This window comes from Musa acuminata, chromosome BXJ1-1 (genome assembly GCF_036884655.1).
Source record: "Musa acuminata AAA Group cultivar baxijiao chromosome BXJ1-1, Cavendish_Baxijiao_AAA, whole genome shotgun sequence".
In the NCBI taxonomy this organism is placed as follows: Eukaryota; Viridiplantae; Streptophyta; class Magnoliopsida; order Zingiberales; family Musaceae; genus Musa; species Musa acuminata.
In genome coordinates this window covers 2,227,127-2,253,833 of record NC_088327.1, presented here as the reverse complement: position 1 = coordinate 2,253,833, position 26,707 = coordinate 2,227,127, and the positions used below count along the sequence as shown (strand labels likewise).

At 37.2% G+C, this 26,707-nt stretch overlaps 3 protein-coding genes across 9 annotated transcripts; all 3 read left to right on the top strand.

The window, feature by feature from the left end:
- The first annotated feature begins 3,664 nt into the window (after nucleotides 1–3,664).
- LOC135598499 (B-box zinc finger protein 18-like) lies at nucleotides 3,665–8,501 on the top strand. Of its 2 annotated transcripts, XM_065092459.1 has the most exons (6): nucleotides 3,665–3,964; nucleotides 7,277–7,373; nucleotides 7,460–7,575; nucleotides 7,648–7,878; nucleotides 8,004–8,097; nucleotides 8,483–8,501. In XM_065092459.1, exons 1-5 carry the CDS (start codon nucleotides 3,872–3,874, stop codon nucleotides 8,085–8,087), a joined length of 621 nt encoding a protein of 206 aa, XP_064948531.1. In that variant the 5' UTR covers nucleotides 3,665–3,871; the 3' UTR covers nucleotides 8,088–8,097; nucleotides 8,483–8,501. The 2 variants fall into 2 exon arrangements, with proteins under 2 accessions (XP_064948531.1, XP_064948455.1); XM_065092383.1 differs by lacking the exon at nucleotides 8,483–8,501 and having other exon boundaries at nucleotides 8,004–8,317.
- Nucleotides 8,496–13,303, top strand: LOC103979301 (endoglucanase 23-like). Of its 2 annotated transcripts, XM_018828260.2 has the most exons (7): nucleotides 8,496–8,511; nucleotides 9,446–9,530; nucleotides 10,912–11,325; nucleotides 11,418–11,717; nucleotides 12,110–12,271; nucleotides 12,350–12,625; nucleotides 12,698–13,303. In XM_018828260.2, the coding sequence occupies exons 3-7, from the start codon at nucleotides 10,924–10,926 to the stop codon at nucleotides 13,040–13,042; spliced, it is 1,485 nt and encodes a 494-aa protein (XP_018683805.2). In that variant the 5' UTR covers nucleotides 8,496–8,511; nucleotides 9,446–9,530; nucleotides 10,912–10,923; the 3' UTR covers nucleotides 13,043–13,303. The 2 variants fall into 2 exon arrangements, with proteins under 2 accessions (XP_018683805.2, XP_009393672.2); XM_009395397.3 differs by lacking the exons at nucleotides 8,496–8,511; nucleotides 9,446–9,530 and having other exon boundaries at nucleotides 9,537–11,325.
- Nucleotides 13,304–15,755: 2,452 nt separating this feature from the next.
- LOC135598293 (PHAF1 protein At3g51130-like) lies at nucleotides 15,756–26,448 on the top strand. Of its 5 annotated transcripts, none has more exons than XM_065092014.1 (15): nucleotides 15,756–15,942; nucleotides 17,317–17,399; nucleotides 19,577–19,651; nucleotides 20,710–20,777; nucleotides 20,851–20,956; nucleotides 21,039–21,099; nucleotides 21,211–21,374; nucleotides 21,649–21,711; nucleotides 22,266–22,313; nucleotides 23,055–23,168; nucleotides 23,286–23,385; nucleotides 23,461–23,534; nucleotides 24,313–24,417; nucleotides 24,535–24,583; nucleotides 26,262–26,448. In XM_065092014.1, exons 1-15 carry the CDS (start codon nucleotides 15,816–15,818, stop codon nucleotides 26,264–26,266), a joined length of 1,242 nt encoding a protein of 413 aa, XP_064948086.1. In that variant the 5' UTR covers nucleotides 15,756–15,815; the 3' UTR covers nucleotides 26,267–26,448. The 5 variants fall into 5 exon arrangements, with proteins under 5 accessions (XP_064948086.1, XP_064948023.1, XP_064947954.1 ...); XM_065091951.1 differs by having other exon boundaries at nucleotides 21,208–21,374; nucleotides 23,464–23,534; XM_065091882.1 differs by having other exon boundaries at nucleotides 21,208–21,374.
- The last annotated feature ends 259 nt before the right edge of the window (nucleotides 26,449–26,707 follow it).

Genomic DNA, 26,707 nt, shown 5'->3' with positions numbered 1-26,707 from the left:
GGTAGAGAGGGCAGTGCGTGCTTCAAAGAAATTCTCGTCGTCGTGGATGGGGTGAGAATGTGAAGAAGGGAAGGAAGTCCGAGATGCAGCAGCAGCCCTCCCATAAGCAACAACCCAAGACTCCATTAAACTATTCTTCTGATTTCAAAGGTTTGTTGACTCACTCCATTAAACTATTCTTCTGATTTCACTCGAGAAACAGCCTCGTCATCATCAAGACTTGCCTAAACTTTATTAAGGCAGTAATAGAAGCTGATGATCATTAGCAGCAGCAGCAGCACTTTCCGTTTCTGCCGCTTCACTTCCCCGGCAAACTCCAGCATGAAGTAGAAAACACTTTATCCCAACCAGGAACCAACACGAGTTCAACAACACGAAACACTTACAGAGAGTTGAAGTGTCATCGTTCTTGCACTGCTTATGCTTCTCACTCCGAGTGTTCGATTTGACCGGGCGACCTACTCGAACTCAAAGCTTTGGGTTCGAGCGACGAATGCGAATCAGGAGCTATTATTTATATTTGTGTGGATGCTTCAAAAATAGTGATCATAAGAATATGTTGCAATTATTCGTTTGTTTTTTTAAAAAGGAATGATGCTAGTTGTAATATGTGATTTCTATTAGATTTATAGAATAGTTTATTAAAAATATTATTTCCTCTCTGATGTAATTTTATTTTTTAAATTTTAAATTTTTTATTATATTTTAATAACTTATTGCTAATGATTAAATATTTGATTAAATCTCATAATGTTATAATTCAAAATTAAAAAAATTGATTAGGATTTAGATTGAAATTAGTCAATAGATTATGTCCAGCCAACCGAATAAACCCGACTAGTAGACTAAACCAATTTATATGTTAGGCCCAATTAGCAAGCTAGGCCAACTCATAAGTCAGGGTTTGACCCATAAGCTAAGCCTAACCCGTAGATCAGACCTCAGCCTATAGGTTAGTTCGACCCAACCCAATATGGGCAGTGCACATGACTAGTCCATAGGCTATGAGTTGAATCTGGTGTAGTGGATGCACAATCATGTATAGTACATATGACTAGTACGTGGGCTAGATCAATGCCCAATGTTATATAGTATAATCATTATCCTTATTATTCACTTAACTCGATCGTGAGAGACCAAGACACTACATTCATTGGGTGATATGTTGAGTATGGATGCTATGTGGTGATCAATGTCGAAGCCAACTAAGGCACCTCAATGGGCATCTAGGGTGTAAGTAGCTGCTATAGTGTCGAGATCACTATTGATTGATCTAGTTGAGGAAGTAGAGAAATGACGAACTACATTATCTTAATCAACGTATAAACCTATAAAGTAATGTTCAAGAAAAACTCAATCAAGACTACCATGTGGGTTAGGGCCCTTACTAACGGAAAGAGTCCAGGGTATTTGAACAACGACCAATACTAGATCGAGATTTATGTCGAAGTAGAAGTACCCAGGACTGAAATATCAGTTGTTATCCACCTTTAATAATGGTGTTATGGGTCATAGCACCTCCACTCAAGCTGTCATTAAGTGAGTGGATAAGATGACATATGAGATTAAATCAAAAAAATAAATAGTAATAAATAGAAATAGTAACGTGATAATTTTAAATAAGTAGTAATTGACTTATATACTAATGACATATGGGATTAAATCAAAAAAATATTCTATCTATATCATGGTATATTATTTTATATTTTTGTAATGCGATAATTTTCATGTTTCAGCATTATTGGCCAGGGTTCATTCCTCTTATCCACTGTACCATGTGTCAAACCATGATTGAAGTTAATAATTCACCTACGATAATCCAACTCCAGTAAATAGCTGATTTAATCATTGTCATATATAATTTTATTTTCGCGTTAGTCCATGCATCATTTGGATGCTTTATTAACTAAATCACTCACTCCAATTCATGTTTCACAAACATAGGGTGTTTGTTTTGTATATTAAGCAGAATTTATCAAAGCATTTGATCTTGTCGTTGCTTGTTATTGTCTTTAAACATGTTTTAAAACTTTCTAAAATCTTTACCAATATTTTTTTAGATTAATTAAATGATAATCTATCCATCAAAATCTTGCACATCGTAATTTATCATCACGATCTAAGAAAAATCAGTAATGGTTCATGAATATATTACATCTAAATATTTCATCAACAATATAATTCATTTAGGAAATTCCCTCAACTCTTATAATTCTCTAAATAAGATTGTATGATATAAAATCAATCAGATATAAAAAAGATTATATAATCTACATGCTTAATTAAAAAAATTAAAATTTAAAAACTCTGCTTGTGTAAGATAATACTTATTGTTAAAGTCTTGATCTTTCTCCATCCTTTCTTGATGCGTGATTTTTCTTAATGCTATTTCTCTCCTTATATAATATCTAGACATTCTTCGAGTAGATCTTTAGTCTCATTTGGAAGATTGATTCCTCTCCTCATATGATATGATATGAAGACTATCCTTGAGATGATAGTTAATCTCCTTTCAAAGATTAATTCATCTCCTTATGTGATACGAAGATAATAGTTAAGAGGATATTTAATCTCCTTCCAAAGATTGATTTCTCTCCTCATGTGATATGAAGATAAGCCTTAAGAGAATATTAATAAAATAGATTATTAAAAGTTCCTGAGAATATATATATATATATATATATATATATATATATATATATATATATATATATATATATATATATATATATATATATATCAATACATGGATAAGGGTTTAAGAACTGCTATCAACATATGAATATTCCGGATATTGATGTAAACCATAAAAAAATTGATCTAAACCATTTAAGAACTAGATGAATATTGTAATGAATAAAATCCGAATTAATTATGAATTTTTTTATATAATTAGTTATTTTTAATATTTAGTATTTTATATTTTTAAAAATTATATTGAGATCCTTATGTTTATGAGAGTGAAACATTAAGATCTTTATAATGTTTAAAAAAATAATTTTTTAGGATTAAAAATAAAAAATAAAGAAATTTTATTGAATCAATGGGATTAAATATTTTATTTTTATAAATATAAATATATTAATATAATTTTTAAAAATATAAAATATTAAAATACTAAGGATAATTAATTATAAAAAAATAATATGTAATTAGCACATAAAATCCTCCTCCCGCCGCTGCCTTCCAGCGACCTCCACCTCATGCGTATCTCGAAGTCGGTTGGATGTCTGCATGGGCCCCATCAGGGACCCCCTGAGAAGCGGGGCGGGTGCGATGGGAAATCTGTTCCTTCTCGTAACTCGTAGTATCTGGTGGCTGAGAGCCGCTTGATTCCTCCCACGGTATCTCCTGCGTCCGCCCGCGCTCGCCACGTGTCCCGCACCTCAGAAATCCCCTCGAACCTTCTCTTATTTTGCAGCGTAAATGCACTTTCTTAGTGGGCCTTTTTGTAAGATTGTAACCCAATTAAAAAGTAGAAATTCACATTTTAATTTATACCTTCCTTCTCGCCAAAATCATATATTTCTAATTATTAAAGATTTTATAAAAAATATTAATATAAATATCAATAATATATGAATTATATATTATTCTCAAAGGGTGTATGTGAAAATATTTGAATGCGGGGGATGCAAATGACATTTCGAGGACGAGGGATATATCTGTAATTTCAGTCCTGTGGGAATGTTCGCAAGTTGGCGTTGGAAGAAGGACGTCCACCAAATAAAGCCGCCGCGGTCGCCACCAAACCATCGTCGGCGGATCCGTTCGTCGTATTCATCGCTCTCTTCGAGGGTCAGGTTGGCGGCGTAGTGGGAGATGGACGCGTGGACGAGCGTGGTGGAAGGGAGATGAGAGGGAGGGCAAGATGCGAACGATCTGCGACGTCTGCGAGAGCGCCCCGGCTATCCTGTTCTGTGCCGCCGACGAGGCTGCCCTGTGCCGGCCCTGCGATGAGAAGGTCCTTTCGTTTTGCTCTCCTTTTGTGGTGCTGATTCTTTTTGGCATCTTCTGCTTTCTTGATGTTTCGAGTGGTGGACGAGCTGATCCATGGTGAACAGGTTTGATGAGACTTTGGTAAGGTTGTAGTCAGGTTGGTATACTTCTTTGAGTTTGTTCTTGGATAGTTGGAGTAGAAGCAAATTGTTAGTAAATCGAAGGCGGTGACGAGTAATTCTTGGTAGGTGTCAATAGATTGAAGCTGCACCGATACACGATTTCCTGGTTGAGTTGGCTAATTCAGTATAAATTTAGTGCTCAGGAAGTTATTGTTGCTTTAGGTCATCAATTAGATGTTGATTCCCGGAAAGAATAAAAATATTTAATGGACAAAGGAGAGATTGGCTTTATAAATGCATGGCTTGTGATGCAGTGAACCTTCGGCTATTGACTTGGGAGAAGTTTCGTTCCATGTTGGTGGGCGATCCATAAAATGTGGACGGCTTGTCCATGTGCAATGATGACATTCCTTCTTCAACTTGGCTGACTTATCTTAGTTTCACACACCGATTAATTTGAATTAACTGATGCTAAAGAGAATTTAGTTCTTAGATGTTGATGCCCTTTTATCTGTACAAAGGGTTGACTAGGAGAGTGATTGGATATCTTTCTTTTCATTTTTTCTTAGGTAAATGTCACTCATACACACTCCCCATTGCCTCTCTGATACTTTTGTTGGTTTAAGACATTTGTGCACAGGACGATTGTCATACTTATTTAGGCATGGGATATGGCAAGACGGAAACATGCAAAAGATTTTTCAAGTTTTATGCCTTTCGATAATTGCATATAGACTGGCATGTTATACCTTTGAGATATTCAACCTACCTTACTTTTTTCTCTTTCTTTTTCTTTATTCCGTTTCATTTAGAAATTGAGTAGAAGTTGAGTTTACCCAAAAAAAGGTAAGTCCCGACGTGCCTCGTTTATCTAGAAGTTGTTGATTTACAAGGAAGGTAATCTGAAAAATTAGGCAAGGAGACTCCATCTAGAGCTAACGGAACCAAAGGAAAAATATAATCGCATATTTGGTAGTAAATAAGAAAGAAATTAGAATTTGTGTGTGTTAAAGGCTTAGATGCTTAGGTTTCTGTTGAGAAAACCACTATACCAAAAGAAACTTCTAGAGCTTTCTAAGCCTCAAACAATATTATATTTTTAATAGCCACATTGACACCAACATGACTCAGAATAAGTCTCGAGAGACATTCTGATATAAATAAAAAAATGCATATTGGGTGCTTACTAAATAGATTTGACTTGGAGAGGAATGGGAAGAGTTGGATAGGTCCTATGTTGATTCCTACTCCATCTAGAAGTCGGTTGTTCTCTGTGAGCCGTTAGATACTTATCTCCTACTCTAAACAATGGCCCATTGCTCCTTTCCTGATTAGGAGTGCACTGTAATCTGAACATTTTGTTTTGATCTTTGGGATGGCCAAGATTGAACCTCTGTTGAACTGGACTTACCTGAAGCTGTACAAGGCTGGGCTGGCCCATTTGCCCCCCCCCAAGCTGCCCAGTCTAGTTTTCCTTTTTCTTTTTTAGTCCAATCTAGGTTATTTTAGGCAGGGCAGGCTAGACTATATGATATTCTGATGTAGATCACTATTCTGACTGCCAATTTTAGTGGTTAGCATAGAAAATTTAATCTTACAGTGCCTGCTTTTGGAACCTGAACCCTTGGCTAACATCCTGCAAGAACTAATTAACAAAAGGTGATCTGGGTACAAACTGAATGATCATTACTATGAAATCAGAAAGAAAATGTTTTTCATGATCGAGAATTAGAAGACAACCTTTTGTTTGACTCATTCATACTCCTAGAGAGCAACCTTCACATGTTGGTCCTTGAGTTCTATACAGAAACAACCTTCGTTTCAATTTATGATAGGCATTCAACTACATCACTGGACAGAGGAAAGGGGAAAGAAGTAGGATTCTTCAAGTTCCAGTTTATGATGCATCCCTTGTGTTCCAAAATTTGATGCATCCCTCTTATCTTGTTAGGAAGGTAATCTGAAAATAAGCATCACAACTGCAGTAATGCTTACCACCAAGCCACATGTTGCAATTGGTCGTCTGATATTCTTTTGATGTCAATTTTGAATTAAATTTTGCTCATCTGTGGCACCACGTATCAAGTTGGTGTGGTAACTGCACCAACTTTTGAGATTTGGGTGACAATTGAACTCTTCTGTATAGTAAGATTCTGGTATATATGTTTCTTAAAAATAATTAGCCATGGTTGTGTGTAACGTTCGAGAACTTGTCATTTAGCTTCCTCTGTTTCAAAGATTGGAAAATGAATAAGCAAAACTATGGATTGCCTATCAAACAATGATTTAGTTTAATTCTATTTAAATTGCATCACCGATGACAGCAAATGAAATAATATTTTGATCTTCCTCTTAACCCATCTTTTGTTACATCATAATCACATTATGCAAATTTTATTTTTCTGATTTGTTATTTTTTTGTTTCATTTTCTTCAATTGTGCTATCATATGTATTCCTGCTCTTTAAAAGTTTAAGTTGTATTTAGTAATTTGAGGATTATTTGACTAACTTTAATTGCAATGATTCGGACTAAATTCTTTCACACAATCGCATATCATCTATTAAGTATTGTACCCCTCTTGAACATAAATGCTGGCTCCTTCTCAAATGCAATAACAATGTTACCAAATCATTTAGATAGGGCCAAGGCTGCCTAATCCTTTCAGCTTTCAGTCAACTATCAACCGTAGTACCACCACTAACTGATTTGCAATATCAACAACTTGTTGACTTGAAAATTTATTGAATTTGCGAAATCATTATTCATTGCGGTGGTAATATCAGTATTGTTGCTGCAATGTCCCAAAAATATGCCACTTCTGACCAGTTTGCATGGATATTGATGCAGGAAAAATGTATCTAAACACAAAACGAGTAGCATCCAACACAAAAAGAGTACCATGGATGCATAAATTAGAAGATATTTTGGGCTATTACTAATCTGACAGGCTTGTGTCAAAATTTCTTTATTGTTCTCTGACCTGTCTACATGCAATAGTATGTATATCCATGTTGGTAAATGCCTTTGAACATATACTTATGTATGCATCATGTAAGCATATTCTTATCTATTAATGCCTTTTATGTCATATCTTTGTTCGTAATTTTGAAAGAAAAAGTTTAGATTATTAGAATTAAAAGAACTTTACTGGCAACATAGATTTCTTTAAATCTCTTCTACATTGCTTGTAACTTCTCGAAATTTTTAGTTCAGGTTCACATGTGTAACAAACTTGCTAGCCGGCATGTACGAGTAGGACTTGCTGACCCTAGTGAAGTTCCTCATTGTGACATATGTGAAAATGCACCCGGTATGCTTGTTATGATTTCAATGAAGTGTTTTTTTCTTTATACTAACTAACTGGGGATCTAACTTGATCACTTCATATCCATGTAGCCTTCTTTTATTGTGAGATAGATGGAAGTTCCTTATGCTTGCAGTGTGATATGGCTGTGCATGTTGGAGGAAAGAGAACCCATAGAAGATATCTATTGCTGAGGCAAAGGGTTGAGGTTAGTCAACAACATTAAGATGGCATGTATATATTTTATCTGAACTTTGATTAGATGTGTTTGTCTATGTAGTTTCCAGGCAATAGATCCAGTCATATGGAAGAGCTTAAAACAAAAGCCAAGGACTTTGGTGAACATAGGAGGGATCACAAAATGGTGATGACAGAGAAAATGACTAATCACAAACTCTCTGCTGATCCTGCCTTAGATGCTACCAACAATCATGATGGCAAAATGGATTCAAATATGATTGATCTCAACACAAGACCTGTTCGAATTCATGAGCAAGCTTCCAATACACAGGTATCAATTGTTTGTCTTCCTTCTTTGGTTGCACATGGCTTAAAATTATAGTCATGATATATATTTTGTTTTGAAAGTTCACTGACTTCATGATTCATTGGATTTTCTTTTTCTGATTGTTAAAGGCTCAGCAAATGGATCTTGCCAGTGATAATAATCATGACGCTCCAGGTGTGGTTCCTACTGGTCCCTTCCGGAACAGTGGGTAGAAGTGATGCAGTATGTTTCGATAATTTGCATATGTAAATTTTGTTTATTATATGTAGCCATTATTTATGTGTGCTCCTGAATGAAAAAGCACCCGCATGCTCAGACTTACTAAGTCACCTATATTACTATCACAATTGCAGTGTAACGCATATCCTGGGTTTCCGGGACTTGTTGTTCCTTTTGTGTACATTTGAAGTTCTTCAATCTGTATAAATGTCACTTATCATCATTTCACATGTACCACGCAGATTATCTTACAGGTTTTGGGTTTGGATTTTTTTGAAAATTTCTGTATGCACATTGATTAAATCCATTTTGAAGTTGGGTGAGCTAAGTACATTTCACTTTATGTTCTACATTGTTCTCTCCATTTATGCTTCCAGTTATTGTGCAGGAATTACTAGGAGTGGCTCATGAAAGATTGTAAGTCATCACAGTCAAGTTTGGCATATTGATCACGGAATATTGCTACATTAGTTGCAATAGATATTTCGCATTAACTTTAACTACCATTCATCAAGTTTGGCATCATGCTTAGTTCATATTTGTGTTGGTGTCATCTTAGTATAATGTTTTATGGTCTTAACCAATATTCTTCTAGGAAGATAACTCTTTGGTTTTCATCTTAACATTGTATTTATGATCAAATTATGATCTCTGGATTCTCCACAAATTCATAGGAATGATAATGAATTTGCTATCAAACGGACCCAAATCACATCCTTAATTGATTTGCTTATTCTTCCACTGGGCCAACCTCTATCTAATTACTTGAAGTCCTCATGCAGGGTGCCAAATAGCAAACATTTATTAGATCAACTCAGTGGAAATTGATTTAATCAAGTTTGCTGGAATTGCACCTTATCTACCTAAGAACATGGTTTCTGCATTTAGATTTTTATAGAAAGAATTATTTGGGACTCCTGAAAACTATTGGTAAGATTGCATGTAACTCGTGCCTTGTTAGCATTAGATTAACTTCAAATTCCATAAATGATGGTAGTATGCTACTGTAGGAACATTAAATTAAATAATTATATCACAATCTCAGTCTGATTTGACTTTCATAGCTTTTCCCAACTGCATTGCATTTCATTATTGATGCCTTGAAGGAAGGTTTGCCATTATTGAGAATCTCTTAGTAGTCAAAAGAGTATGTATAAGTATCCAAATCATCTTTGATTTAACATTATGCACAAGTATCCAAATCATCTTTGTTTTAACTAAGGATATTTTGGACATTATGCTTATTGTTATTGATGCTGTTGGTGTAGTGAAAAGATTTAGATAAATGCATGATATGCTTTCTTCTCCATGCAAAAAAGTTTCAGTGCAAGTGTCTCATTTCTTTTGGCAGCATCTCATCATGCTCTTGGTTTGCACAAGCAAAGCTTTCCATGAATCATAAAGGCATGAAGGAGGCTCAACAGGATGACTGAGAGGTAAGAGAGTGTAACACTTCCTTTTTCATGGTTAAATATTTACTTCAAATTCTTTCACCCTCTTTCTTCTGTCATCTCCTGCACTTGTTTTTGGCAACAATAAATACCACAGCATGCAAACCTTATTATTTCCACCCACCCTCCCTCCCCCAAAAGGATCCAAAGTGAGTCTCCATAGCCAAACTTTTTGTTGGAAATTATTGTGTGCACAAGATAAATGTCATGTATGGGTTGACTTGGACCCACATTGTTGTTGAAAACTACATGAAGCAACTTCTGTTTCAACTTTATTTTCCAATACAAGTCAATGACCCTCAAACTAGTCCATTGCTTGGCCAACAACTCCAACAGTTTCTTGTCCATTGATGCTCTAATTAATGATGTTTGATCCAAAGAAGTAGGAAAATAGGATGGCTCATTTGTCTTAGTTTTGACTCTATAAGAAGTTTTATTTAGATACATAAAGAACTCAAGTTTGGCTGGCTGGCTGTATAATCTGTAAAGAAAGACTTAAAAGCAAGCTTACTAAAGTTTAGAGTGAAACACAAGCATTAAATTAGTGACTTGTGCCCACTGGTTTGCTACTCTTTTTTGTTGTTGTGGAGTCATTGTCTTAACCATGAACGAGGAAGGGAGAGAGAGAGAGAGAGAGAGAGGCTGAAAAGCTTCTCATATGATTCCTCATATATCTTTGGTGGTGACATGAGCTACTGTAACTGAGCCAAAAGGGAGAAGCTCTTGGCTCGTCTTCAAAAAGCTCATGAGATGACTTGTGCACTACTAAAGTTCGAGTTCTGAAAGCTGCTGGATTCCCAATCTGGACCTAAAGCAACCCCAAGTTAGATGGTGGTTTATGGACCCTTCTGTGTCCTCTTCATCTGCTGCACGAGTCCAGAAACAATTCCATCATAAAGTGTGGCAAAGCTTTTGCCTGTTCATATACTGCAAATCATATGTATCACTGCATGTCTACTTTTTTTAATCTCAACATGAATCATATTCGACAGTGCACAAGAAAGAGCTCCATTATGAACCTTAACAGTGAACCTGTGAACTCAACAACCTTCCACAGTATACATGTCGACAAGCAAATATGCTGTGGACCAAAGCTAAGTTTGCCTCCACCCTTTTGGCTTTTGCTCACTTTATTAGCTCTCTACCATGGGCAATGGTGCCCTCTCTCCCACTAGCTTGTGGCCTCTCATGCCAATGGATGCATGTGATCAGCTGACAACTCCAGTCCTTTCTGCTAACTCTCTTCTCTCTCTTTTCCTCCCGTGATCTTCCTGTGTCAACTTATTCCCCTTGTATAAATGTTGGGAGTTATCCTCGCAAGGCGCCAACACGCATGAATCACTACTTAGATCTCTTCCTCACCCAGTTTGTAGCAGTCATGACACCCTTCTTGCTTCCACTCCTGCTGCTGCTTGCTCTGCCATTGCCATTGGCGAGAAGCCATGACTACCACGACGCATTGGCCAAATCCATTCTGTTCTTTGAAGGCCAGAGGTCCGGCAAGCTGCCGGCGGACCAGCGCGCCGTGTGGCGCGGCGACTCGGCCTTGTTGGACGGGTCCGAGGTCGGAGTCGACCTCACCGGAGGGTACTACGACGCCGGGGACAACGTCAAGTTCGGCTTCCCCATGGCCTTCACCACCACGATGCTGTCGTGGAGCGTCATCGAGTTCGGCGACTGCATGCCGGCTGACGAGCTCCGCAACGCCGCGGCGGCCATCCGATGGGCCACGGACTACCTCCTCAAGACCGTCTCCCACCCCGGCATCGTCTTCGTTCAGGTCATCCCTCACCCTCACCTCTACTAATACCGCTACCAGCGGTGGCTTGCCTTGGTTTTGGACCTCAGTGGACTTAGTGGAGTTTACAGTAGGTGGGGAACCCTATAAGCGACCACAACTGCTGGGAGCGGCCGGAGGACATGGACACGGCGCGGACGGTGTACTACGTGAGCGCGGACCGGCCGGGGTCCGAGGTGGCTGGCGAGACGGCGGCCGCATTGGCGGCGGCGTCGATGGTGTTCCGCCAGACCGACTCGGCCTACTCGCGGAAGCTGCTGAAGAATGCAATGAGGGTGTTCGACTTCGCCGACACCCACAAGGGTGCTTACAGTGACGACCCCGGGCTCAAAGCTGGGGTGTGCCCCTTCTACTGTGACTTCGATGGATACCAGGCAAGTTCCTACTCTCTCTCTCTCTCTCTCCGAGCACTCCATTGTGCCATCGGTGGAGTTTCTTTAAGACCGAATAGTAAAACAGGACCTCCTACTGCGAAGAGCATGATGAGTTCTCTTTTGTCCATGGTGGAATGACACAAGTCCATGAATCTAGCAAATATGATGACTGAAGCAGTATGCAACTTAAGGCATTACGAGAATCCCACAATCATCATGTGCAATCTACCATAGTACTTCAAGATCTATTAATTGCTTTGATCTCATCATGGGGCCCGTCGATGCTGTCTTGTATATACATGCATCTCCTGTCTACAGATGACAGAATGAAAACAGCTTGAGATGTACATGCATCATACGCATTCACTTCACAAACTTGGAACTATTCTCAGGATGAGTTACTGTGGGGAGCAGCATGGCTCAGAAGGGCCTCAAGAAACGATTCCTTCCTCAATTACATCCAAAACAATGGCAAAACTCTTGGAGCAGATGACAACATCAATGAGTTCGGATGGGACAACAAGCATGCCGGCCTCAATGTCCTCATCTCGAAGGTGCTACAATGTCCGATACCATTAACATCTCCTGCACTCACTCGTGCTCCTTTGTCACTGTTGTGATGATGTCTGCAGGAGTTCATGGAAGGACAAGTGCTCTCGCTGGAGTCCTACAAAGAGTTTGCCGACAGCTTTATGTGCACACTGATACCGGAGTCTTTCTCCTCACACATCCAATACACTCCTGGTGGGCTCATCTACAAGCCCGGAGGCAGCAACATGCAGCATGTGACCTCCATCTCTTTCCTCCTCCTCGCCTACGCCAAGTACCTCGCCAAGTCTTCACAGACTGTGAACTGTGGCAGCATCCAGGTGGCGCCATCGTCTCTTCAGCTTCAAGCCAAGAAGCAGGTACCCAAACTGGATGCTCTTCTATACCTGTCTTGTCTGCAACACCGAGATCACCTTACCTCTTTGTGCCAGATTGATTACGTGCTGGGGGACAATCCAATGAACATGTCGTACATGGTTGGATATGGAGATCGATATCCGCAGCGAGTTCACCACCGGGGTTCTTCCTTGCCGTCAATCTCCAGCCATCCCAGGTTCATTGCATGCAAGGACGGCACAGATTACTACAGGTCTCCGAACCCTAACATCAACCCTCACGTCGGAGCGGTGGTCGGCGGCCCTTCCGACGACGATGTCTACGAGGATGACCGTGCGGATTTCCGCAAATCAGAGCCTACTACCTATATCAACGCTCCGTTGGTTGGCGCTCTGGCCTTCTTTGTGGCGAACCCAAATGCAGGCCTTGTTCTTAGGTAGTGGCATGCATGGGGAGTTCCAAGTGTACATGAAACTGGAGTAACTAAAGAAAGGAAACAAAAGAAAAGAGTGCCATGGGATTTGATTCATCGCAAACCAAAGAGTTATATGCATTTAGCCCAAAAGTTTTTCCTTGAATGACATGTTCCTTTTTCACATCAATTAAGGGTATTACAGTTCAAGTTCCAACCATCTTTTACAATTGGACCACAATAACATTGTAATGTTCAAACTATTCAAGGTTGCTACATGAATCTTTTATCCTCGTTTGTATTCGGTCATATCCAAGTTAAACTACAAGTATTTAGATATTAATTTTATGATTTATAATAATTTCTTGAAATCTATCTCTTTTCGAATAGTATTAGGAAAAATGGTAGTCTAGCCCCGAGGTCATAGGTGTGTCCAAGGTAGAATGTTAAGTTTCCAAGGCGCTATCTAAGACCGATGTCAAAAGAAATTTTCTGACATAATCCCTTCGACGTTTAAGTTAGAGACTGAAGTCTCTTAGTAAGTGTAGGTTTTTCTTATAAAGAAAGCTCTCTAATGTAGCGTTGATGATTAACTTTTATGTCTAACTTTGGAATGAACAATTTATAACTGTTTTAACATTCCTCTTTTGATGTTTTGTCCAAATAAGCGACAAGGGGAAGATAGCCCCGAACAGTTTGTCTTTGACTTTTGTCGACGTGGGTAGATGGATAGAGGGTGATCTAAATCTTTTTCTTTCGTAATAGCTTTTCCGTGATGAATTGAATGATGATTGACTATTAATATATATTCTATATTTCTTTATCTTCTATAACTAACAATAGCATTATTGTATTTTTTTTCACCAAAATTATAATATATAAAAATACAAATGAACATTTTTAGCAGAACTTTTTAACATGCTTAGAACTGCTCAGGAAAGCACAAATTCAATCAAGAGACTAAACATATCAGAAACTTGAATGTAAGAATTTAAACTGTTTTGGATTTTTTTTTTTCCCTCTCTTCTGAACACCCAAATTCTCTCAAGAGAATCATAATTAGTTCTTTGGCATTTTTTTCATTGCACACAATAAAAAAATATCACTCAGATTTGGCACCTTATGATAAACAGCAGTGCTTGTTGCACCCATTTTTCCAAAAAGAGTAAAATGTTCTAAAGAAAATAGTAATCAAAGGAGTCATCACATAATTATGGGCAATTTTTTTTCTAAAAATTCTTTTCTATTTCTCTTTTCTACTGCTAACTATATTTAGGCAATTATCTAAATATAACTTTGGGCAATTGCCTCATGATCATACTTATGATTCTTTTCTTTGGCTTAAAGATTTGTTAATTAAATACATTCTCAACTATACTGGAGATTTGTTTTTATTACGATGAATTCTGAGAAAAATATTTTTTTTGTTTTTCCTAAATGGTACCCTTTTTTCATGTTTTTCAAATAGGATACTATTTGTCATGATTCCTGAAAATGGATGATATTTGAAAAATATGAAAAATAAAATACACAACTTAGAACATCTTTTTATTACAAATAATAAGATTATCCGTAATTATAGAAAATAATATTTTTTTCATCAATATATTTCTATGTGGCATGTTCCGACAATATGAAAAAAAGAAGAAGCTTATTATTACGGCCTCTTCTTTACTATTGACAATCCGTTTAAAAAATATTATTTTATTATTTATAGCTACAGTATTATTGATTTGATTTTTTTTTTCCTATAACGTCTTTTTTTATTCTTGTTAATGTCGCTTGATATCATTTGACCTTACTTGTTGTCCCTTTAATATTATCCTTCGAGAAGAAGAATAAGAGTATTTATATCAATTTACAAATGAGTAGTTTAGAAATAATCAAAATTTTAAAATACGTTTGTAAATAATAAAAAAAGGGTTACAAATAGTAAAGAGATTACTATTTTCAACTCCTTTTTTTTTTAATCTATAACCTCATGTTAAGCATTTTAAATATTCCTAAGTTATCCCTTTATAAATAGATATACATGTCTTGAATTTATAACTTAATTCTAATAAAATATTTTTACTCCTTACAATATTTTTTTTTCTTTTTTTCCCCTCCTTCTCTCCTTCCTTATTTTAACCATCAAAGGTGATATAAAATAACGAAGAAAAAATAGATGATGAAATGAGATAAACTAAAGATCAAAGAGGACAAAGTGTGAAAGAGTTAACCTTTGGATGGATTGAATTAACTTAAAAACTATTCGATAAGATACATAATGATGGAGAGAATCGATGGCAATATGATATACAGGTGAGACTATGAGAAAGTAAAAATAAGAAAAAGATTATGATAAAATTAAAATTAAAGGGATTATAAATAATAAAAATATTTTTTTAAGGATTATGAATAATAACAAAGAGCTTTAAAAGTAATCTTCAATAGTAATCTCCAAAATGAATATTTAATCAGAATTACTTGATTACCCCTACTATTCTCAAAATTACATTGATACCCTTAACTAAACTCAAATTTCCTATGCGTCCTCGGTCGGCTGGGTCGAGCAAAGATCACCTACTAAACTTTGTCTACCAACATCTTCACCATTCCACGTGGCACACTCTATCATGGATGGAAGGCTCAAATGGCCTGCTTTCTGTGAGAGCCAGATGGCGTGGGTACAACGAAAGCTCCCTACGTGGTACATATATATATACGCATACGAAACATTGCTTCGCTGTAATCTCGGGCTCAGCAGATCGGTGCGCAAGAAACGGCAGGAGATCGAGAAGACCGCAAGGCGCGTCGCGATGCAGCAGGTCCAGCATCAACCGAGATCGGCGGGGACAACGAGGCGGCGGCGGTGCGAGAGCACGTCCATGGGTATCACCACCTTCGATCTCCACCCCGGCCGCGGCTTCGGGCCCTTCACCCTCGGTGATCGTCTTCTCTCGACTTCTCGTCTCGCGCTACTACTGCTTCTCGTCCCGCCCCTTTAAAGATCGGTTTCTTGTGTCTTGGTTTTTGAGATGGATGATTGCGTCTGTTGCGCCGCAAATTCGTTTTGAGGGTCTCAGCTAATATCAAAAGTCGAGTCTTCGATGACGCCCCCATCATCTTCTCATCTGTGGGTTTGATACATTGGGTGCGGAATTTAGCCATTGACGCCGACAACCGCTTTCCTAGATCATAATTTTGTTTTTCCTACGGCTTTCTTCTGCATTGGATTGAAACTCATATTTAATTGAAGCTATGACAAAATGTGCAGCGTAGATTTTGTGAAGAACCATAACCTAAAATTTGAAGTTAATATTTGCAATTTTTATGAAAAGACCTGTATGTTCTGATCATCTAACCTTCAGAGCATCTACGAACCTGCTAAAATGTAGAATTAAGCATATTGGAAATAACATATTTGTTTTTAGATATATGGTTAATTGGTTTACAAATTCTTGGAAAGACAACTTTGCATGAGAAGGGAATTGCTCTTGTATAAACCATCTCATTTGAAAATAAATATATCTTACAAAATATGTACTTTTTGTTGCTAAGCCTTTTGATTGTCTTCTAAAAATTCTATAGACGGTAACACAGATAAGTGCAGCTTGGGGCATGTCTCCAGTATTCTTGATAATTGTACAATTAGAGTCAAAGTTCCTGACAAGGGGGTGGGCCTGTATCCAGTACACTAAGTTGTCAATGAGTATGCAGTTACAGACACACACTTCTTTGCTTGCACGAAAAGGCTGCATGCATTAACTCTCCTTGAACCCTGCATTGGTGGGTGTGCACTAGGCCATTCTTTGTTAGGCAAAGTTTGTGACATCATGATTTTCAAATTCTGTTTTATCTATCGGAATTTTCTTTTTAGTAGTTGACTGCACATTGAGTCTGAGGAGAAAGCAATTAGTTGACTTACCAGTCTTCTGTGAACTTCTGACCCTATTGGCTAGTAAAATTGACACAAACTGAAATGGTTCACTTCTGGTTGAAATCTAGACATCGCTTCTTCTCAATTTGGTGGATGTTCATGTTGGTCAATATCCAGTCTTATCAGATTTTGCAGCGAAATGTGCTGGGGTTCTTAATTCTTTAACTTGTTTTTCTTATGAAAATTCCTTTTGTGGTTCTCTGACAGTAGAACAGGCCTCTTAGTCATCTTTGATATCTGTCATGGTCTTATTGTTTTCTCAAAAATGGAATAGATTTTGTTCATTTGTCTTGTTTTCATAATTCCTGAAACCATTTTAAGCATTTGCTTCTCTTTTACGCCCTGTCTCCACATTTTGACATTTGTGCAATCCGATATAGGGATGCCTTTACACGAAGCATTTGCTCAAGTAGATCATCAACCTAACATCTATGATGTGGTTCATGTGAAGTATTTTGATGAGGTCAGTACCCGGTTATTTTTTCATAGTTAATATGTTAGCATGAACACGACCTATTTGTTATTTTTTAAAGCTGCGCATCTGGTGCATGTGATATGTAGTCTAAATAGCTATAGCTAAATGTTAGTTATTATGTTTCATATAGAAGTTTGTAATATGTAAACATTGAACAAATAGATGCATAAACGAAGGACCTTTTTTCCATAGTCATGCCCTTTCTGTTGCTTCTCAGTACCTTGTTAAAAGGCATCACAGAATGAAATACTTCAGAGATTTTCTTGAATAACTATCACAATCATGGTTCGCATTATCGATCCATACCGGTGTACCGATTAGCTATCGGTACAGTATGTATCGAGCTGTACCAAGCTGTACTAAGTATACCGATACATGATACATTGGGGTATATCAATATACCACCCATACCGGTCCTCTATTGGACTGGTACGTACTGCTCGTACCGAGTGGTACGTTTCGGTATGTCAAACCTTGATCACAACTACTGCACTAAATTGATGCATCAACCAAGGACTTTTTTTCCGTAGTAATGCCCTTTTTGTTGCTTCTCAGTACCTTGTTAAAAGGCATCACAGAATGACTAATGCTTGAGAGATTTTCTTGAATAACTATCACAACTCCTGCACCAAATAGATGCATCAGCCAAGGACCTTTTTTCCGTAGTCATGCCCTTTTTGTTGCTTTTCAGTACCTTGTTAAAAGGCATCACAGAATGACTAACACTTGAGAGATTTTCTTAAATAACTATCACAACTCCTGGGCTAAATCAAGTGTTTTATCTGGAACATTGTAACATGTTCTATGTTTACCCATATATCTATAAAATACTTTATTCTTGCAATTGATTGGTTTATTTCTCAACTGTAGCACATGGTTCCATGTGCCAATTGAGGTCTGTTTTAACTGTGTATTCACTTCCACGCAGTGATTGCAAAAGGCGCTCGGGCGCTCGCCTAGGCACTCGGGCGAGGCGAGGCGAGGCCCGAGCGCCTCGCTAATGTCCCAGGCGACGCGCTTCAAACAGGCGCCGCCTGGGCGCTCGCCCGAGCCCAGGCGCTGGGCGCTTCGGGCGAGCGCCTGGGTAAACTAAGGCGATCGAACCAGAATTTTAGGTCTGGTTCGGTCCTGGTTCGGTTGTTAGTTGATTCAATCGAACCAACTAAACCGATATAACCCCAACCCTAACCCTAACCCAACACTAACCTGCTGCCGCTCTCGATCGCGATCTCGTCGCTCGCTGCCGCTGCTCCCGCTGACGCTGCTCGCCACTGTCGCTGCTCGCGCCTCCCTCGAGCCCTCCCGCGAGCCTTCCCTCTGCTCGCGACTCCCGCTGCTCGCGCCTCCCGCGAGCCCTCCCAGCTGCCGCGAGCCCTCCCTCTGCTCGCGACTCACGCGAGCCCTCCCGCTACTCGCGCCTCCCGCTCCCTTTCCTTTTCCCCCCGCCGCTCGCCGCTGCCGACGTTGCTTCCTTTCTCCGTCAAGCTCAGACTGCTCAGTATACTCTTAAATCTTAATATTAAGTTTATTTGAATTTTGAAATGATTAATTTTCATTAATAGATTAATAATATATTATTTTGATTTTAATGTTATTAATTTTGTGATTTTGTATCTTAGATTTTTTTAATTTAATAGCATATTTTTATTTAAAAATTTAAATAATTATATTTATTAATTATATTATATATTTTTATATTTTAGCGCCTCGCTTCGCTCGGGTGAGCGCCTAGGCGAGCGCGTAGCGCCTCGGGCGTTTTTGGACCTTGGCGCCTTTTGGCGCCTAGCGCTTTTTAAATCACTGCTTCCACGTATACTTGTCTTACCTCTTGATGTAACTAGTATATCCCTGTCAAAAATAAGAATACATTATTAGTCCTTTTAGCTATGTGATTTATTACTTTCTACCTAAGTAAATAGAAAGTAAATAAGGTACAGAAATCTCATGTACTGATTAGCATGTATCAGTATAATTACATTTCAGATAATTTTATGGTTTGCATTTTGTCCATGTTCTCAAGGATGTTTCTCTTCCAGCATGGCTTTTGTTGTTTTAAGTTCTTAACATAATTTTCAGCTCATCAAAATTTACATTTGAATATTTACTAAATATGTGAATGATGTATGTGCAGTTCATTTATTATTGTGATTGTCAATATCTTGCAGGAACCTCTAAAGTTGGATATTGTTATTAGCTTTCCAGATCATGGATTCCATCTTCGTTTTGATCCTTGGTCACAGGTGTGTTTTCTCATTTGATATGTGTTGTTGAGTGACCAATTGAATGTTAGCAATATTTTGGTTGTCATTGCAAACTGTGGAAAAGCATTTATATAGCTATTCAGTTTGATACATTTTCTACCATTATTTACTTGATATAATCTCATTGATCACTTGATATAATCTCATTGATCCCCATGTCTTGGTTGCCCTTGTCCTTAATTGGGGATTGCTAAATATTAAGGATGAACAGTAGTCTGGGAAATGTCAGAATCAACAAATGAAATATTGTTATAACCTCAGTTAGCTGAGATGAATTATAGAAGACATCCAGCAGATATAAATGATCATTAATTTGTACAGAGAGTATTTAAGACATGAGACATATAATATGTACAGTGGAATGTTAGAATACTTTTTCTAATATTTGCAATTCATCCCTAAGTCATTCATTAAATTTATTACATTTATTTGTATGTCTTTAGATTTTAAAGACTAATATACATGTCCTATTCTCCCCATCCTCTCTCAATGGCGTTGGTGGTGCTTTAAGAGAAGAAAGTTTGCTGATGCATTAACAGTAATGTTTATGAAGGTCATGTAGGGACATGATGATGATCATGGGAATCGAGGACTCTGTTGGGAGTCATGATGTTGATGGTTGAGTGGAAGAGATGGTGGCAAGTTAATGTGATGATGGTGGACTAATTGTAATGTTGGTGTTTGGTAGTGGTGTTGCCAGTTCAAGAGGAGAGTGGTATAAGATGGAGGTTGTAATGGCATGACCAGAATGATGAAGTTGGTGAAGAGGAGAGAAAGCAAGCAAGGGTTTTCTCAGAAAATATAAATGAGTCACAAAACAGAATATCAGCACAATCTATGACTTTGTTGATGGTTACATGGTTTTCAGGTTGCAACACCATCTAAAGCAGATGGTTTTGGATGGTAGAATTTTTGCCTCTGTAATGACTTGGTCTATTTTTGTTTAATTTGTTATTTATTTTGATTAATGGCTTCATTTTTATGAATGTATAATTTGTTTTGACTTCATCAAAATTTTAATTTTGATTGTTGTGCAGAGACTTCGTCTTATTGAGGTTTATGATGTCAAACGGTTACAGATGCAATATGCAACCAATTTGATTGGGTCTGTTATTATTTTCACTTCCTTTTAATATCTTTTTCTGTAAAAATCTTATCAATCTTCTTCTCTATTTTAGTGGCCCTTCTATGCTAGCTACTTTTCAAGCAGTATACACATGTTTTGGACCTACGTATCCTGGAACTTATGACAAAGATAGAGGAACTTACACACTATTTTATCCGGTACATCTGGTGTCTATATTTGTCTTTTTATACTTCTGTCATTTTTATTCTATCTTGGCTTACAGGAAAATATTGCTGTCAGGGTTTGTCCTTTGCTTTTCCCATTCCAAGCCAATATGCATATTGCTGCCGAAATGTGGAAGGTATTCATGTCCAGTTACTTTCGCAGGTGCTGTCTGGTCATTCTCTCATTATTATTAAGACTTTTTGACTAACACAACTCATTTTTCTTTCCGTTGTGGCAATCACAGCAGAGCTGCCTCTTGAGTTTCCTGATGGAACAACCCCAGTGACATCCCGTGTCTGTGTATATGATGGTTCTTCAGACAGCAAGGTTGGCGTAGGATCAATTTTAAACAAAGCTACAGTACCTCCATTGCCTGCTGGCAGCCTATACATGGAAGAAGTGCATGCTAAGGTTACAATCTTCTAGTCTGTCATTTTTGTGTTTGATGTTCTTACTTGTTTTGCTGCTACCTGACACTTCAAGAACCATACACTGACACTACAAGAACCATATATGCTTTCTTGCTTAATATTACTACTATATATTAGTCCACCACTGCTGATGAGAATCATAAATTTCATTGTTAAATATGCAGCTAGTGAGATGCAGCAATGTTTATACTTTACCAACTTATATTGTTGCCTTGAGACTCAGGATTCTTTCATCTTTTGCTCCTTGTCTGCAGCTCAGAGAAGAACTATGGTTCACAGTTGGAAATGAGCATATTCCTTTTGGTGCATCTCCACAGGCAAGTTTAATTTCTTCTCTTGATGTTTGAGGTGTACTTCCCTAAATTACTCTTCGGTAATTCTGGTGAAACAAAACTTTTAGTGGACACAATCTCTGTGATGAAGTACTCATAGCTGCTATACTTTTTTTCATTATTTTTATCATCATATATGCTTATAGCTTCCTGTCATTCATTATATTTCCTCACATTGGCTTATGGAATAAGCAAGATTTATATCACATTCTTCCTTTTTTTATAAAAGGAAATTGTATCAGCATATTCTTATATCACATTTTCACAATTGCCATTCGTCAACTTGTATCAGCATCTCCCACAACATATGTTATAAGGTCTCTTGCAGTCATTGTAATCCTACCTCATTGCTGAATCTTGCAGAAGTTACATGCTAAACCTACATATTCTCATCAAGTATTCTCTCAAAGTTCATGCAAAGTTTTGCTATTTTATGAGCATGATAACATTTTCTTTTCCTCGATACTCGTATTATTTTTTCTTGAGGCAGTACTATGACAGAGATGTTTCAATCACTCAGAAATCTTGATGTTTTGTAGGATGTCTGGACTTTATTAGGTACTCCTTGTGGAATCCATCAAAAGCAGGTCAGTTCTTGTGTGGTTTGGATTATGCTTTGATTAAGATCTTTCAATCAGTAATATAGCGATTCTTGTTTGTCATATATTGAGGAAAATTTACTGCTGAGAAAATATTGCTGTAGTTTGTATGTGTGTTTTAGCTCTCTGTTGTATTAGGATTAGACCTAAACTCTAGCTCACCGTTACTTGGGCAGAGGGTTGTTTGGAATTATGAACATGCAACTACTAATTGCCCAAAAAGACTTTTGGATAAACAGGTTTTTCCAACAAATGTGGGTGTCAGCGCCCATAATATACATCTTTTGTGTTGGATTCATGCACTGTGATGGATCCAATTTATAATGTCCTAACTCTTGTCTCGCTGTTCAGACATAACATTGAAAGAGAGAGGGACAAGGTCATCTTCACGAGAAAAATTTATTTCCCTTTTCATATGATCAACAATGCTGTCTTTTCTTTCAGCTGGACAGCTCTTATAAATACTGATTATTATTATCTATCTCCAAATAAAATATTGGATCCACATTGGCATGCTTAGAGAAGGTAGGGAGGCAAGGTTGAGCATATAGTTGCCTATAGCAGTATTAGATGATGAACAAACCATAAGACAAATAACATAGTGAGTTTATATCTTTGTTGACTGGAAACTCATTAGAAGGTTTGATTTTCTGTTAAGTTTCAGGCAGCATAGAAAATTGCAGTCAGTGTACACCCTGATTAAGTTGTGAATTTTCTTTCACATTATAGGTTGATCAGATGATGATCCACTCAGCTTCAGACCCTCGTCCACGTACCACTCGTTGTGGTGATTACTTCTACAATTACTTCACTCGTGGTCTGGACATATTATTTGATGGACAGGTGTCCTTTTTACATATAGTTTTAATTTTCTTTCAAGTGAAAAGGCAAATTAATCATTTCAAATAAGGCATCATAATCATCTTTATATGACCATAGTACCTGTGTGTCAACATGCAGACTCATAAAATCAAGAAGTTTGTTTTACATACAAATTTCCCTGGGCATTCAGACTTCAATTCTTATGTGAAATGCAACTTTGTTATCTATGATGCCGATGGTAAGTATTTATACGTTTTCAGTATTAGAGGTGACTAATTGTATTTTATTTAACTCATGAGATTTGGGTTTGTAGTAGAAGGTATAATACAGCCTGGCAGCACAACAAAAAATTGTATTACGCCTAGCACAAAGTGGGAACAAGTAAAGGTAATGTTTCTAATAGATTTGCAGGTAAAAGGCTAATGCTTTGAAGTAGCTGAAATATAAATTTATATTAGCCTAGTAAAATAGTCATTATTGTTTAGTTAGCATACTTGATTTTCTTAGTTTCCAATTTTTCCACTGTCATCATGAATCTAGTTTTTCTCCTAAGTTCCTTTTAGTTTTCTTTCCAATAACTGCAAAAGATTTTGTTGTATCTGGTGGTGTTTCCTGGTTGCATGTGATCATTATTTGTTGGAGTGTCATGCCATTCAGAAAAAAAGTGTAAAGCTGGTCAATTGGAAAATAAGTGACCTGTAGTGTGGTTTGACAGGCACTCTAGGACCAATGGTGTGTGTGGTTTTACATGAAATCAAATGGAAGTAGTTTTACAGGAACCAATTAGAAGTGAATAGCTTAAATCAGTTCAATTGTACATACCCTTGTCTATTCTCCATGTTTTAATACTATAATGTACTATGTCATTGTTAACATTGTTGGTACCAAACTGAAATGTGAAGTGAGAAGTGGATGTTTAATTTAGTGGGCTACGAGTCATAAGAAGAGACCATTTGGAGTTGAAACTAGATATGATCTTCACTATCACATTTTTTAATAAAAATCATTATCACATGTTATATGGTCATAGTTGAGAAATTTGTAACGAGATCAGGGATTTTTAGTGAAAATCATTCTATCTTCACCGTTACATGTATTTCTCAGGTACACAATCTATTACTGATGCAAGACCAAGACAATTATAATTGGATATTTTGTCATACAGGAGATTCTTGGAGATTGTGGTCCGGCTGTAATCCAGACACCAGGTGCGACGAACAGTCCTTTTGGATCAACATTTGTCTATGGGTACCAAAATGTGGCCTTTGAGGTGAGAACCTGTATTTTGATACAGTTTCCTTTATATGTCAAACTTTTAAATGCGTTGTGTTTTACATATATGATATTTCTTGTGAACTAAATTAATTAATTGTCATCGTTGGACCAGGTTATGAAAAATGGTTATATAGCTACTGTTACTCTCTTCCGATCCCAAGGTATGTCTACATGGGTTTGATTGACCATGAATTTTGCGGTGTCAAAATAAGTTTATGTTATTCTTCTACTGGAATTAAGTTGGGCTTTCGGTCTTGTATGAAAAAGCTGCATCTATTGTTGTACTTCTATAACATTGACTTCTGTCTGTTAAGTTTGTGTTAGAATGTGCTTTCCTTATTTTCTTTTCCACTATCAGAAAGGTTATGTTCTGGGAACCATATATTTTTGCCACTCGTGAGTGTTAGGATCAGATTTCCATGGTCCAATGGAAAATTTTGTTATTTCTTCTTCTAAAGGAAAAGAAAGTTTCCACAGGGCTACATTTTGTCAGTGAAGCTCTTAGAGCTAAATCTATTCTTTAGGCACACAGACTGGGCCTCAAGAATAAACTTGAGAAGAATATCCTTTAGGCACACATATTGGGCCTTGAGAACAAGCTTGAGAAGAATTTATCTTACTTTAGAGTAAAAAACCTTTTTGATAATCTGAAAAAATGTTTAAGCAGTCAAATAGGCTTCATTCTTAAAGCAGTGAAGCAAAGATAAGTTTATGTAAACCACATTGACCTGCTGCAACTCATCGAAGACACTGAGGATATTGAATATGACATCATTGTTAGACTCTTGGAACTTGTCTAGTCCCAAGGCATGCCCCTCCTCAGGCTGAAGATACTATGACAGACATCGTCAACAAAACTTTGAATTTAAAGACACCCTGATTAGGGAAGAGGTAGGAGCAATATACAAGAGTCTGCAGTGGCAAAAAAGGAACATGTTATGTTATTATCATCAGTGAAGGCATTGTCCACATACAGGAAAATAGTAGTGAATCTTCTGCTTTTCCCCGGTTCATTGAATCAGGAAAATGCTTGGTTCTATGATCTCCTTTTTTAACATGATTTTTATCTAAATATATTTCCTTTTCATTGATCAAATTTACTAGGGAGGATTTCTGTTGTTGGTTTTGTGTGTGTGTTTTGTTCATTTACAATTCATACGATACACAAATTGAAAAACTGAAGAGCTCAGATTTTCACAAGCACTCTGACTCTCGACTGTCGTTTCCCTTGATTGTTTTCGCTGGATGTAGCCTTTTTCTTTTGAAGTACTATGTAATCGTTACAGATCTGTACGTGAAATCACCACAAATTAGTAAGCACCGAACTATCTTAGAATGACACCCTTAATATCAACCTTTTGTGTCTTGTCTTTCTAATCTGTGCTAGTTGTAGTCATCACAAAGAAATCAGAGCTGGATAGCAATGTTAACTTGAATCGATGAACTATGTTGAAAGGTATGCTAACATCTGATCGGCTGTTGGCCTAAACTTCAAGGTTACCAAATGTTGTCATTTTAGCCAACAGTTTGTGTACTGTTTAATCTAGTGCATCTGAACTGCTGCAGCCTACACTACTAATATTCCTTGAGTAACACTTTTGCTCGCATTTGCTTGCACATACATGCAACTAGGCCAGACTTGGTGCAACCTCTGGATCGCATTTTTGTACTTACAATTACATTTTGTTCTTATTGGACTTTAGTATATTGTTTTTGTTGTCATAATGATGTAAAGTTTAGCTTTCTTAAACTTTTAGCTTCATTTTATTCATTTTGATTATTGCACATGGTTTTAAATGCTGTAATATATTAAATATTCTCAATGTTTTGTTCATACAGGATAGTTTGGGCTTCTGGTGGGTGTTGGATGTAAATTGAATGCTGCTCACATCATCCATGATTGTCTATAGTCTTGCATAGACATTATATCTTGTTATTTTGATACTAATCATCTACAATTTGTATGATGTTGTAAATAACTTCATTCTAGTGGATTAATGATGTCAAAAGAAAAATATTTGGTTAACAGCTGCGCAATTGATGTTAATAATTGGATATTACTATTTACAATCATATTTTAAAAAAATTAATATCTCAAAATTATCCTTTAGTAAATGGACATAAATACTCTTTTTCTTTCTCATCTTTGTCTTCCTCCTCTTTTATTTTTTGTTCTCTCCCTCTTCTTTCTCTTTTTCCTTCTCATCCTCTAATTTTTCATGCTCTTCCTCCTCCAAGGATAATATCTGATGGGGCAATGATCAACGATAGCGATAGGGAGCATG